This window comes from Labrus mixtus, chromosome 3 (assembly GCF_963584025.1).
Source record: "Labrus mixtus chromosome 3, fLabMix1.1, whole genome shotgun sequence".
Classification (NCBI taxonomy): Eukaryota; Metazoa; Chordata; class Actinopteri; order Labriformes; family Labridae; genus Labrus; species Labrus mixtus.
The window spans coordinates 13,902,935-13,917,791 of NC_083614.1; the positions used below are offsets into that span (position 1 = coordinate 13,902,935).

General features: G+C 39.9%; 1 protein-coding gene across 1 annotated transcript in view; it reads right to left on the reverse strand.

Annotated features, from left to right (window-relative positions):
* Positions 1 to 1,207: 1,207 nt before the first annotated feature.
* Positions 1,208 to 14,857, reverse strand: part of LOC132959522 (voltage-dependent R-type calcium channel subunit alpha-1E) — a 62,724-nt gene continuing 49,074 nt past the window's right edge. The window contains exons 30-46 of the mRNA XM_061032610.1: positions 14,614 to 14,778; positions 13,764 to 13,874; positions 13,594 to 13,674; positions 13,224 to 13,409; positions 12,926 to 13,017; positions 11,982 to 12,144; positions 11,705 to 11,832; positions 9,253 to 9,349; positions 7,956 to 8,061; positions 7,699 to 7,806; positions 7,450 to 7,550; positions 7,082 to 7,188; positions 6,685 to 6,862; positions 6,233 to 6,361; positions 5,866 to 6,013; positions 5,148 to 5,329; positions 1,208 to 5,009 (exon numbers count right to left, since the gene is read on the reverse strand). Of these exons, the coding sequence (XP_060888593.1) occupies positions 4,470 to 5,009; positions 5,148 to 5,329; positions 5,866 to 6,013; positions 6,233 to 6,361; positions 6,685 to 6,862; positions 7,082 to 7,188; positions 7,450 to 7,550; positions 7,699 to 7,806; positions 7,956 to 8,061; positions 9,253 to 9,349; positions 11,705 to 11,832; positions 11,982 to 12,144; positions 12,926 to 13,017; positions 13,224 to 13,409; positions 13,594 to 13,674; positions 13,764 to 13,874; positions 14,614 to 14,778 (2,622 nt within the window). The 3' untranslated portion in view covers positions 1,208 to 4,469. The remainder of the gene's footprint in view (positions 5,010 to 5,147; positions 5,330 to 5,865; positions 6,014 to 6,232; positions 6,362 to 6,684; positions 6,863 to 7,081; positions 7,189 to 7,449; positions 7,551 to 7,698; positions 7,807 to 7,955; positions 8,062 to 9,252; positions 9,350 to 11,704; positions 11,833 to 11,981; positions 12,145 to 12,925; positions 13,018 to 13,223; positions 13,410 to 13,593; positions 13,675 to 13,763; positions 13,875 to 14,613; positions 14,779 to 14,857) is intronic.

Genomic DNA, 14,857 nt, shown 5'->3' on the forward strand with positions numbered 1-14,857 from the left:
CAAACACACGCACTCGTACAGTACAAAGACAAACTGTTTCCTGAATCTTTCACTGACATGGACACTTGTGAGGTGGCAGGACTGTATAGATTTTAAGCCAGTGGTTGTGGTGTCACAGAGAGACTGGAGAGTGTGCTCATGGAGAGACGCTTCACAGGTGAATGTAAACTTTATCACAAAGCTGACAGATTCAGACTGCATTAGTGCTCGGTGTGTCAACAGTCAAGGGCAAGTGTAACACCAAAGCTTAAACCTTTGAACATACACATCATGGAAGAAAAAACATTCTAGATAAACAAATCCACTACAGTCACATGATGTGACTTTGTACGCTCACTGGAAATGAAAACTGGTCTCTACAAGTCAAAGATCCAATAATCTTGTATTCTCAGTTAACTATTTAAAATTGGCAGAATAAATCTTTTTGTGATATTTTATCTAGTAATCAGCAATCTTATAAAGATGTAACGTTGTATTTGTAAGCGAGGGAATGGTGGATTTTTTAGAAACTAGAAAAGGGGTTAACAGTAATCCATCATTAGCACAGCACTAAGCAACATTTAGCAAAGTCACAGTGACAAGAAAAAACGTTCTTTTAAGAAGCAGAAATCTTCAGACTCATGATGAACAGCCATCTGCCGGCTTGAAAAATGATATAGAGGAAGATGCAGGAAGAAGGATAGGGACAAGCAGGGGAGGGGGGTGGGTCCATAGCATCAGGCCGTCCCCACCAAAGATCCAACGAATCTGAGGCCGGTTTGCAGATAACTTAATGCTGGACTTCTGGCTTGCTGTTTTCAGCAATACTCGAGCTGTATTTATCAAAATATAATGCAGCACGAGTGCAGGACTGACGTAAAGACTGACGAATCACATGTACCTACTTTTTGACTGAAGAAATGATGTGTGGTGTATTAGTGAACATAACATTGAATGTTAAACCCGTCATTGTTTATCAAACTGTATTCAAGGAATTCAAGAGGGGCAGGAAACGTTAACCGCTAGGCTAACGAGGGATGAGTAACCTTTCTTTCCTCTGCTTAACAAACACTTTTCACCATGAGGTAAAAATGATAACATAAAGTGATCATTACTCACATTTTACACCAAGTCATTCTCCATCGACCTTCATGTCATCCATATTGTTGAAAAAAAAACAAAAAACACAATAAATAAAAACATAGTAATGTCACAAAGTACAGAAAGGTCAAGTGAGCTCTCTTTAATGGTCCTTTGAACAGATATGTAAACACTTGTTAAAGTCATGGACAGGCATCTTGATTCAAACAAAAAAAATATATAATCGGTGCAATAAGTGACACAAGGATTTATTTTGTAGAGTTAACACTACTTTATTTTCACTGTTTGTTTTTTTGAACCAGGAAGCTTCTCTAACTATGAAATCCAGTCTAGGCAAGGAACTCTTTGGGTGAGTTTCCTCAGGCACAGATCAGGCTGTTCTGTAAAGACATCAAGGTTAAGTCCTAGGCTGCTCTGTAATTGTTGAGCACAGTTCTATAAACTACAGGCTGGAGCCTAAACATGACCTGTATACTCCAGCAATCGAACCTTCAGTCAACACGTGTAAAAGGAGGATTCTGTGCTAAAGTAACTTAATTTCAGTCCAGGACTTTCTGATTCTGGGACTCCAGAGGGGGAGGTTTACCTCTTCTAACCTGTTCATCCTCTGTTTAGATTTGTCCTGTGTTCACATTTTATAAACATGTCAAACTCAACAGATTACACTAACACTACAGCACATGATTTAGATATACATCTCATTTAGGGAGGAAAAATTAGGGAAAAAGTTGAAATGTCAAAAGATATTAATAGTGAATGCTGGGACTGAAACACATGAACTTTTCTCTGCCTACTGTTTCATCATTACCGTGTTGGTAAAAGGGCTTTTTTAAATTCCATTGAAAATGATTGAAACATTAAAAAAAGGAAAATAGGCAGCTTTTAGACACATCTGACTCACACATCTATCATTATCACTGACATCATGTTCATGCAGGTTAAAATACATAATTCTGGAGCTCAGAAAACACTGTAACTCACCATAATAACATAGCAGCCTGTTTCAGCTCTCTCAGGGTGAAAAGCTGTATACCAGTGTTTCCAGTGTTTCCAGCTACTATAATTCAGTGTCCAAGTTGTCATTTAATCTGTCAATCATTAGCATTTTATCGCTTCCCTGATAAATGAGCAATTCCAAAGACAACATATAATCTAGAGAAAACCTGGAGGGACATTGGGTCATATTGTAAAGTTAAATAACATATTTGATAACCCCTCAGCTACATTAGACCAAAGTTATTGCTAGCTAGCTAGCAGCCAGCTACTAGCAAACATTAAGCATGCGGGATGTAAATTCCTGCTGCCATTTTGTCATCTTGGAACTGAAGCCTTTTTCTACTGTACACTACCAAAAATCATATTAGCTTTCAGCCACATCCTCGCTAACTGTAATAATGATAATAATAGCTAGCTCATGTTAGGTAGGTGGCTGAATGCTAGCATTAGCTATTGTCTCATAGCTTTGGGTTATATAATACGTTTTTTAGAACTTGAACCATAACCAGATTTTCTCCACATTTTTCTATTCACTGTCTTTTAAGTCGATGATCGATAGAAAAGAGATGCAGAGATGATTTTTTTCAGGTAAGGTTAATTAATACAACTTTCAATAGCAGTTCTTTTTATAGCAGGAATTCAGCTTCCAGTCCAGAGATGGACATCGAAGAAAAATGGCTGCTGTTTGAAAATGATCATGCATGTTTCTACTGACCAAAAGAAAGGCTTCAATTTGACAGACACAATGTAGCTGATAACATATGGACAAACCCATAGACTGTGTAAAAAAAGATGCTTCACCTCTGGTTTAAAAAGGGAAGTGGAAGTGCTTAACAACTACATTCTTATAACGGCCAGCAGGGGACTCAACTGGTTGCTTAAAGAAATCCAAATGAATGGAAGCAGATGAGAAAATCTCCCTATTTCTATCTTAATCAATACCTCAATATACATTTTCTTGTAAGTTTACAGCCTCAATTGCTTACTTTTTTTGTAAATAATGATCCCATTTAGAGTAAAGTCAAGCAAGGTATTCATAAGGGCAGCCTGTCAACCAGGACGGAGAATTTACAATGCGTCCAATCAGTCATGTAAATATTGATGCTTATCTTTATAAAACAGTTTATGGATAAACCATACTGTGCTGTGTCCTAATCAATGTTGCATCACATGGAAGAAGGCAACACTTCTGGAAGAAGACACATCCCTCTGTGTTCTGTAAGAAAATGGCTTTAGTCACCTCTCTGGCCCCACATCAACATCTAACCAGCACACGAGTATGAGGATTGAACATCCATTTCAGGACATTTAAGTTGTCTTTCCTACAGGCTGATGTTTGTCGATGAAGACCTTTTCATGTAAATACCATATTGACTGATCTGAAGGTTGAAGAGACACTTCTAATGCTTCAGATATTTTAAGTCTTCACTTTGATTTACATGTTTTTGGAAGATTTAAGAAGCAAATACATAATAAACCCAACAGGCCAGTCCCCTGAGACAAAACATCACCTATTCTGAAATCTGTTCAACATCTTAAATGATCTTTTTTCACAACACAAAATCAACATAGACCTGCACTGTGCTGGTTCACTTTAAGGTACGTCGTCATTACTTTCAATGGACACAAAAATACTCAACTATCATCAGAGGTCTTGCTCACTTTAAGTTCTGCAACTTGGTTTTCTGTGTTGATTATTTATTGACTATTGACAGTATAATGCCCTTAAACTATGTGGATGCTCTTATTGTAAACAAGAACTGTGTGGAATTATCTACTAGAAAATTCTTAAAATCCGATTCAACCCCTGTTTCAATGCTACTTTTAACACTATGCTTAGTAAAGACTAACAGCAACCCTCTCAAGAGACCAGATCATTAGAACTAAAAGCTAAAATACATTCATTGTATTACATTTGTACATGCTACCTCTATGTTCACATAAACAAAACGCACTTTTAACAGTTTCTTGGATTCAACAAGAGGTTGCGACTCCTTGGTTCAATGTTTTATCATATTTTGTTCAAATAACAATCATCAAAACACACTTGGAAAGGCTTGGCAACACTTGTTTTTGCCTGCAGTGATCAACTTTGAACCCAGTCTGTCTCTGCTGTTGTCTTGATTTGGCAAAATGTCTCTGTTAAGAGAACACACACATGTAAACAGGCACCCAAGTCTACACAGTCCACATGTAGCTTCCCTTTAGCTACAACAAACACACAAAAAAACTTTGCAGACAATCATCCAAGTGTTCAGATAAATAGCAGTAAAGTCCTGCATGTTTTGCTACTGATGCTGAGAAAACAAGTTCTCAGAGGAGCTAAATCCCCCGAGGGGCCTAGTCTCTTTTGCATCCTCTCCATCTGTTTTTTTTTTTCTTTTTTTTTTTTTTTAGCAGCGGTCATCCTCGTCTGTGTCACTCAGCAACTCTTTAGCTCCAGCCGGACTCGCCTGGCCAAATTGCTTCCGGAAATGCCCGTTAGGAACCTGCCAGGAGTGTCTAAGCTGAGGGGCGGAGAATGTCGCGTTGGCCCGCCCGAGGCTGGTTGCCATAGCACTCTCAAAAGTAAGCGTGTCCTGCTTATCCCCTCCTTCTCCACTACTGATGTCCCCGTGGAATGGGAGGTAGGGCTCTGAGATGTAGCGGTGAGGAGAGGGGTGGCTCGGTCCTGAAACCTGACCTCTGGATGACTCCTGAGGGATGTCCTTGTCAGCCCTCTGTGAGGTCTCTGTGGAGCCACCAGGTCCCTGTTGAGGTTGGGTCTGTCCTTCAGAGGAGCTTGCTGGTGGGGGAGAGGTGTTGGCTCGGCAGGACAGAGGGGAGTAGGAGATGTGCGGCCTTGGGCGAGAGGGCGTCTGTGGCAGCTGACGCCGATTACGAGGAGTACCGGACTCTGAGGCTGACTGGGCAGGGCTGCCTGATGTGTTCACCTGCAATTAACACATGCACAAAAGTAATGTTAGAATTATCTTCAGCCCCTATTCACTTACTAACCTTACTTTAGGTTTAGAAACTTTAAAACCATGTCTTTTATATGTATAATTTACCTTGCTCTACAAAACTCCTACCTGTCTCTGTAAGGTGTGTTTGCGTCCTTCGCTCGGTGAACGGGACTGTCTCCTCTCATGTGATGGTTCCCGGCTGCGCTCCTCAGAGTTGCAGCGTGACACATCAGGAGACAGAAGGTGGCGCCGTTCCTTAGATCGTCCCCTTTCATGTATGCTAGTTTCTCTGTGGTTGATTCTAGGACCTAAACACATGTTTGGATTTGAGTAAATAAGAACATTAAAGCTGACAGGAAAAAAAATCACCTCAGTTTAGGTCAGAAAAAAAGAGGAACATCTTTGTGACTTCTCAGAGCTCTAAAGCAGTTAGGGTTAATTTTGTCATTTCAAAGGCTAAGTGAGTATTAAGTTTACGATAAAAATATCAGGTTAAAAAAAATTGCAGTAATTACACTGTTTCATAAAGTGAAATATATTAATTTCTGTAACAACTGTCAACATTTGAAAGTCATGAAAATTCTCATTTTGTTTGAATTTAATTTATGTTATCTAAATTAATTTATCTTGAATATTCAGTATATAAAGAGTTTACTGTTGTAAAATGTGTTTGTTCTAGGTCAAAAGCAGTTAATGCACAATTATTGAAGAGTTTCAACAGACATTGTGAAAATACTTTGGACTTTTTAATTGTACGTATCTTTAGATCTTCAAACATCTAAGTGAAATTTTCAGGTTAGAACACGGTCACGTTAAGACAGTGGTTTGATATGTTTTTAGTGACCTCTGTAGCTCCTCTGACGAGGCCTGTACGAGTCGTCAGGGCTGACTCTCTCCAGAGAGTGCTGCTCCTGCCAGAGACCATTCACGCACTGGTCTCCGATGGTGGAAAAGGAACGCTTCATCAGCTTATTGTCTGCTGACATCCCAGGCTACACACACATTAAACAACCAGAGAAGACAACACTCAAGTTACCATGAATGACACCTTTACAGCAAGTCTCCCTCTCTCATTAATACAAAAATAAGAAAATATTTGTGTACATAATTTAGCCAATATGAATTTAAGCATTTATTTTTTACAGTAATTTGGAACCCAGGATTTGTTTAGATCTAAAAAAAAAATGTGTGTACAAATGAATAACTATTACCTGTGGGTCAACAGCCAGTCTGGGCATGGAGGATGCTCTGATAGAAGCTGTCCGCTGAGGGGATTTAATATCTGTTGGGTCCTGCCCGGCCTGCTGCATCACTTGGTTATACTTTACGACATCAGGGACCTACACACAGAGAGCAACAAATGTCAGCCGATTGTTTCTCATTCATCTCCTTTCGAGATCGAAGAATACAACAATTTTAATGAGATTCTGTGATTTATAGAAATGGGAAAGATCTGATCTAATAACGGTATCGGGTCCAATATTGGCTTACATTGATTTACATATTGGCAATCTGACTGACGGCGACAATCCATACCAACAATCAAGAAAAGATTCTTCACTCTCAGAGTCTGCTTTGAAGACATTCAGACTAACCCTAACCCTTTTTTTTATATGATGTTAACCTTCAGGAAATAGATTGGACTTGTAGTTTTTCTAGTTACCAGTGTGTGCAAATGATGGTGGTGGTGATGTGGGTGGAGGTAGGGGTGGTAGGGTGAACGATAGCTATCATCCTCCTCCTCTTCCTCATCCTCTCTTTCCTCCCTGGAGTGAGAAATTGGCTGCAGGAACATCTCTTGTGGAGAAATTGGACTGAGAGCCACAAAACCTCCTCTGGTGCTGAAGGAGCACACACAGACACAGACAATAGATACATGACATGCCAGCATAACATGACATAGTCACATGATGAATTTGCAAACATTTTCTGATGATGAAGGAAATGACAGTCTCTGACCAGAATTCAAAATCAGGAAACAAGATATTTCTTTTCCTTATAGCGAATATAAAAAAAACTATGCGGCTAAATAAGAGAACAAATGAAAGTTCATTATTTACAGAGCAGATCCCGCACTGTGCCTGAGGAATGAAAGGGCTTTGGCATTGCATAGGATTTCTTGAGGCAGAGAGGAAGCATCCATTCGCTGGAACATTGGTGCATGTTTCTAAGGAGGTTGAGAAAAACACAGGAGGAAGATGAGGAATTTAAACAGGCTACATTTGCTCGAGCATAACAAGAGCATTGACAGATCAAGCAAATAGTCACAGAAAGAATAGAGAAACATCTTTATTTAAATAGCCAGTTGGTCATAAACTTTACAATTCATCTAGGATGAAAGCTCAGTTTAATACAATGAATACTCAATGTCAAATAATAAATATATATATATATATATATAACATATAAACTGATAGTGAAAAGGTACCTGCTCCTCCAGTTGCTGTCGCAGCTTCTTGGCCTTGCTCTGCTTGTAGTAGTCCATGATCATCATGGCGGCATAGATCTTCCCAATGGTCATGTCACTGGCTAAAAAAAAAGGAGTAAGCGAAATCACCACACCTTGTAAAAAAATCGATTCAGTTGTATAACCAGTTTAAAACTTAACATTAGCTTCTTCTTTTTTTTGGAGAGTAACTATTGTACTGTTGAGCTGCAGGGGAAATGCTGATGTCACCTTTGTTAATGGGAACCAGCAGCTCCAATGACTTCTGAGAGAGATGAGGCCAAATCACACCAATCTCCTTCTGCAGGTCCAGGTCCATCTGATTTCTATCCTCCCCTCCTAGAAAGACACAAGGACTTAGACATCGTATAGTAGGACATGATATGATAGGATAGGATACAATACACACATTAGGTGTTACTTTATGAAATCTGTTCAGTTACGCAGGGTAAAAGTGTGTCTTACAAGGTGGTTATATTCTTTCTAACCTCTGGCTATCTTAACCTCCAAGGCGGTGCGAATGAGGGCCATGAGGGTGGAGGTGAAGTGAACGGACATGTCCTCATCCACAGGCATGTTCATCAGGACAAGTCTCTAAAGGCAGCAGAGGGATAATTGTAGTCAGTAACAACCCACACACCAACAAACCATTATACAACATTTCACGAAGCTAAAGTGGAAGTCCAGAGTTGCTCTATTTGCTTGTTGTGTGAAACAGTCCTGTTGTACTGTGATTACAATGACTAAAGATTCTCGTTAAATCTTGAGAAAACAGGTTACAGATTGTGCTGTTTATTAAATGTTGCCTTGCCTACCATAAAAATTCCAATTAATTCAGCCCACAGACTTGACAGGGCATACAAGTGCAGGAGTGCCATTGTGACATTTCATAATAAGCATCCATTAAATAAGTTCAGTTCGTGAATCAGACATTACTGTAGTCCCATATTGAGATATGGAGATAAATCAATGACTAGCTTGAAAAAACAACTAACAATTGAATTTAATAGATTGATACAACATGGTGTTTCTTGTTTTTAAGAACATTAACTCTAAGAGCTAGATGATGAGACACATGTCTGGTTTTAATACAAGCTATTATTTAACAAAAACATGAACACTCTGTGATCTTGTTACCGTATGTCAAGATGAGTAGTAAGTAAAAATGTGTTTATGGAGATATGTAAATTTTCCCTATCCAGTCCTGTAAAGGAAGGTTCAAACAGGATTTGCTGTGTAGCTACAGTAGTTCTATGAAAGAAGACAAAACTCACACAACACACTTGGAAGCAGGAGATTAGCAATTCATCTGTGATGGCGCATGCTTGCAGGCTCACAAATGACACATACACTGCTTTACTGATAACACAACGCGGAAACACTGGGCTGTCAGGAGGAACATGCAGACACATACAGTACATGTAAAAACAGAGAAGTATGAAAGACATGAGAATATTTGACAACAGACTTCTGCAAATGAGAAGATTTAGCATGACGGTGTTTGGCAACTTTCTGACTGTTTTGCTTCTGACTGGCTCACAGATGTAAACTTCAACAAAGTCTCTTTCATCAGCCAACGGATAAAGATGTCCTTTTGTTTCTGCCAAGATGCAAAGCCAAACAGGCAAATAATTACTGTAGCGCTGCCCATCTTCCATTAAAACAAAAATACTGGCGCTGCTTCAACAGGCATCAAACAACCAACAGACAAAAATGCCTTCATTTTCAAATATATGACACACAAAATCCTCAGCAGTGCCTGTTAATCTCTTGTGTTTTGTCTACCTTATATGCCAACTTGGAGGGGCATTTCTTGCCCAGGCCTAGAGGTGGCGACATGTTGGTCAACATCTCATACATGTCAGTGTAATGGATACGACCACTGGAGGCGCCAGGTAGCCATGAAGATGGGGATGAGAAGGAGGGGAGGTGAGGGAGTTGGCAAAGAAATGTCATAATGGTGGAAGAGTCGGGGAGGGTTTTCCAAGTTGACAGGAAAGGAGCAAATGAAAAGGTGGAGGAAAAAAAAGAGAAAAAAAAGAATGAAGGAGATACAAAAGACAGGATTATTTCAAGGCACCACATAGTAGGAGAGAATAAAGTAGGAGAACTAAAACAGGTTGTATCCTTTCTATGCTGCCATCAGGGCATAGAAATCTGGGAAAGGAGAAAAACTCACACAGGATAAGCAAAGAAATGACAGACTCACTGGATCTGGTACAACTGTGTAATACTTACCTTTTGTAGCCTTTGATGCAACACAAAACACTTCTCAATACCAGATCCAAAAGGTAGAAAGGTACAGGCTTTTTCCCCAGCAAATTGCTCCAAAAGTCAGATGAAATCTCTAATAGAATTGAAGTTTTTATATGTTTACTTGTAATTGTCAATGAGGGACTTCCTGTGCCTTAATACCCAGAGACTGGAGTGTCATCATTCTTTGAGTAACCCACCCCTAACGGTCAAGCAGGGTGGTGAAGGGAGGGAATGGAGGAGGATAGAAGGGATCCCACACTAAAGAGGGGATGGGCGGCACCAAACCTTGCATGCCACCCTGTGAGGGCAGTTCTTTCCAAAGCCCAGAGGAGGTGAGATAGTGCGTACAACTTTGTACATCTCCTTATAGTGGAGCCTACCACTGGAAAGAACATACACTTCTTTAGTTGTGTGTCATGGCATCCTTGTAGTCCACAACATTGACTGTACATAAAGATGGACGGTGTGTCTCCACCTCCACCTGTTTGATAAAAGTGAAGCAATAACAACCTCCTCTGATGGGCACTCACATGAAGTACTGTCCTTTGGACATCACCAAAACACACAATTAACTTGTGGATATAAAAGCAAAGATCCCTCAGGCTGGGGTTCCAAATCAGATTAGATTCTTGTGTCCGTTTGAGGCAGACACTCACGGTTCTGTGAAGTTCAATGACTCTTGTGTTATTGTTACTAATGTTTCCTCGTGTTGTCGCTCCACTTACTCTGCTAAACCAGAGACCCATTTATCAACAGAGCTGTCAATCACAGAATTAAACCCCTTTTTATGGCATCAAATAACTTATTCAAAGTTAAAGGTCATATATTATGCAATATACAATTTACCATGTTTTTTTCTTGCACTAATACATATGTGTACCTAGCCTGTCTACAGACCTCCCAATTATGACAAAAGTCCATCCTCTCTGTCTTTTGCCTGCTCCATTTTTCAGATAATGTGTGCTCAAACAGGCTGTTTGGAGATTTTCCCTTCATGACATCACAAAGGGCAGTAACCCCTCTCCCAGGTGGGTGACACTCCCACAGCTAGGTGTATGTTTTGCTCTCTGTGTCTGCCTTTCTACAGTAAACAATCGGGCATGGTTCAAGGATGCCCAATCCGCCTCACCTTCCAGAGAGGGGGCGTGGTCAGACACAGCCCATTTACATTTAAAGCTACAGACAAAGAAACAGCCTGTTCTGAGCAGGGCTGAGATAGAGGGGTTTATAGGCATGATGTAATACAGGATCAGGATTTATAACAAGAATCTTCACAGACATGTTTTGGGGAGCTCTGAGACTTATTTAAACTGGTTGAAAAGGAGGATAATATGTGACCTTTAACAGAAAAGTGAACACTTGAGGCAAAATAAGAACCAAAAATTAATAACAGAAACTATGTTTGAGAATTTTTTTTTGACTTGTATTATCATTTTATGGCTTGATCCATGCGCCTTCTGTTAACATGCATTAGGCGTAGTGTATATACTTTAGCCAGTCAGTAAAGGGAGCTCCAAATACTTTGGATACTTCAGAGCTTTCATGTCGTCCATCTTTTTATACAGTCAGTGGTCCACAAGAAGGCTGAATGGGGTCTGAAAACAGGCTATGTCCTGTTCAAAACATGAGTTCTCAGACAAAGTAGCAATACAAATAAACATTTAAATATCTCTAACGAACAGGTATAAAAATTACTATTTCAATTACTTAATGAGCCTGGTAAAATCTTTTAAGACATGGTTATTGTGACAAGACAGAAACCCCCAGATTGCTCCCCCCCACATAAAATATTAGAGTCAGTGTCAGTGATAGCAAATGTAGATTAGAAAGACAATCAGTTACCTCAATAAACAGATGTGTTTGAAATAAACACAATGAACAATAGGGTTTGAATCTTAAATCTAGAAAATATTTTAAAATCACTCAAGGTAACATTTTTTAATTCACCTATGATAAAATATAGGGAAAAGACAACACTGACCAGGCGGCACGGTCATACTCCCCCCAAATCCGAACAAACTCATCCAAGTGATGAGGACCCAAGATGGAAGAGTCTCTCGTTAAATACTCAAAGTTATCCATGATCACAGCTACAAACAGGTTCAGCATCTGCACAGAGGACAAACAGCAGAGGAAAACAAAAATAGGTGTCATTTAAAACATATTCACCTGGTGTTTCAAGCACACCAGGTTAAGTGTTTAGAGTTATCCTTGTTGTACTTAGAGAAATCTTTAACACTCCAGTTTCCTTGTCTTACCAGGAAAGAGCTGAAGAAGATGAATGAGACAAAGTAGAAATAGGCGAAGTCAGAGCCACAGCCCCCCTCCTGGTCAGGCGTTGTTACTGCTGGGTCTTTCTCACACTTCTGTCCTCCCAGACATGACAACATGATCTCCTGCCATGACTCCCCCGTGGCACTCCTGGACACATACATAACACAACCCCATAAGGAGGAAGACGAGGAGGATGGTAAGAGCTCTAGCGGTCCAGATCACAGTTTATTAACAATTTTGTCTGCCATCTGGACGGTGTGATCAAAGCTCAAAGCTTCACACCGGATGCTTCAGAGACGGTGTGAGCAATTCAAATGTGAAACCTTGATGTCCAGTTTAATGCTTACATTGTCTGTACATTCTGAATGCTATATGGCTGACCTTTAAAAGCCTTTAAATATTAATATAAATGTTTCATATGGTCCATTTTTTCTTAATTCTGGTTTTACCACGGGCTTTCTGTCAGCTGCAGTTTCTCATTATACACAGCCAAAGCAAATTGATCTTGAATTCTATCAGTTTTAAATGCTCATGTTTGAAACTTGTCTTATAAGAGCCAATATATCACCTGACCCACTGGTAAAAACAAAGCTGTTTACTGAGGAAGTAAGTGGTACACTGCATTATCTATCACCCCTTGATGCTGAAAAGGCCCTGGGGTATTTACAAAGAAAAGTCCTACTGTAACCTTCCAACATTATTCCAACTACTGCCACACTGTTATTTAGTCAACCAAGTGTTGTTTGGATTCCTGCTGGTTCAATAATGGTAATTTCTTTTCAAGTTAAGCGACTGGATTTAGTACACGAGTTTCATAGTGTATCATGGAACAGCTTGCTCAATTGTTTTGTTAATGATCTGAAAGAAAATCAAACACAAAGAACAATTTGCAAAAGAAAAGACAAAAACAGATCTGAAGTTGTTGTACCTGAACAGCAGCATGAGAGCACCAGAGAAGGTCTTGAAGTTGTTGTGCTGGGTAATGTGTGTGTTGTCATTCAGCTTTATGTTCCCAAACACCTGATTCAACAACATATACACACTGAGATTAAATAACGTTCAAAAAACAACACAAAGGCAGCACATGAGATGAAACATTGTAACTGTTAAGATTTTTTTTTTTTTTTTACACCGAAAACAGCTTTCTTATGCAGCTTGTAATAAACATGAAGGTTGTACACCATTTCAAAAGACACATAAATAGATGTAGCAGCTGTATCTCTCACCTGCATGCCAATGATGGCATAGATGAAGAAGAGCATGGCGATGAGCAGGCAGACGTAGGGCAAAGCCTTAAAGGACTGGACAAAGGTCCACAGCAGGATCCGGATGGTGTAACCCTGCCTCAGCAATTTGATGAGACGAGCTGCTCGGAACAGCTTCAAGAAGCTCATGTTGAACGTGTCAACAAACTGAGATACATACACAAGAGAGAGGGGAGGGAAACTATTGGTTAATGGAATTTTGTTTGGAGATATCCGCTTGTTGAATACAAAAACAATACTGTTTATGTTCATTTAAAAAAATAATTTTGGTTATAATATTTTTAGTGATTCATAGCTGTGCTGTTTAGTGACAGTGTTATTTTCTTATTACCTGCAAATCCACGACAATCTCTGTGATGCTCCCCAAAACAGTGATGAAGTCAAAAATGTTCCACGTGTCTCGAAAGTAGTTCTGCAAAAACAGCAGAGATGCTTTAAGACATTTTCAGAAACGATTGTGAATTAATATGTAGGCAGCTGTATGTTGCTGTTTTCTCTCACCAAGAGGCCGAATGCCATGATCTTAAGGACACACTCAATGGAGAAGAGAACAGTGAAGGCTGTGTTCAGGTGCTTCAGTACAGCCTCATATGCCGGCGGGGCAGAGTAATACTGAAAACAGAAGGGCAGCAGGGGTTAAACTGTAGGAAATGTGCAGTGTGACTAAAAGAAAAAAAAAGGTCACTGCCGCGTATGACACCAGTCTGATATCAGTGTGAACTTGTGCTCCCTGCAGGTATACAGTTTGACGGAAGATTCCTCCAGACCCATAAATAGTCCCTCAGTCTCTGCACCTCTCATCTGCGGCACTATAAAAAGAGTCAGCCTCTGGGGGCGGCAGCCACAGTTAATGAGGTCATGCTAAATAGCAGCCCGTGGACATTATAGATCAATATTTAATACAGGCTGAGTCACCCCGCGCCTGTCTGTCTGACTGTCTGAACAACCTGTACGGCTCCAGAAAAGGCCAACATGAGAAATAAATTCTGCTGAGAGAGAGCTGAAGAAAAACATCAAAATCCAAATGAAAGCAGTGTGTTTGGTTATATAATGAAACCTAAGAAACCTAGTCAGGAGTGACGCATCTTGGTTTATTTTTAAACTAAAGTGTTAAAAGTCACAAGTTTATTGCAGAATGTGCCGCTCAGAAGCAACACATGGTGTGTTTTTCTAGCAGCAGACAAAGAAAAGTCAGTTGTTGTCCTCTTATTTTGATTCTTTATAAGAACATTTGTTTTGTCAATTATTTGTCTTTTCACTCAAAAAAATCATTCACGTTTATCTATCACACGTTTATAAGATTTACTATCACAGTCAAATGTATTCCCACCAAGACCTTCATCTTCCTCACCTTCATCATCAGTACAATGGTGTTGAGGGCGATCATGGCCAGGACGGTGTACTCAAAAGAGGGCGACACCACGAAATGCCACAAGCGGTACTGGAACGTGTGCCGGTTTTGGGGCATGTAACGGGTCAGGGGCTTCGCACTGATGGCAAAGTCTATGCATGCTCTCTGGAACACAGAACAGAAGAGAGAGGGAGGGAGAAAAGTGACGCAATACAGAAATAAACAGCACTTTGTACTACTGTCA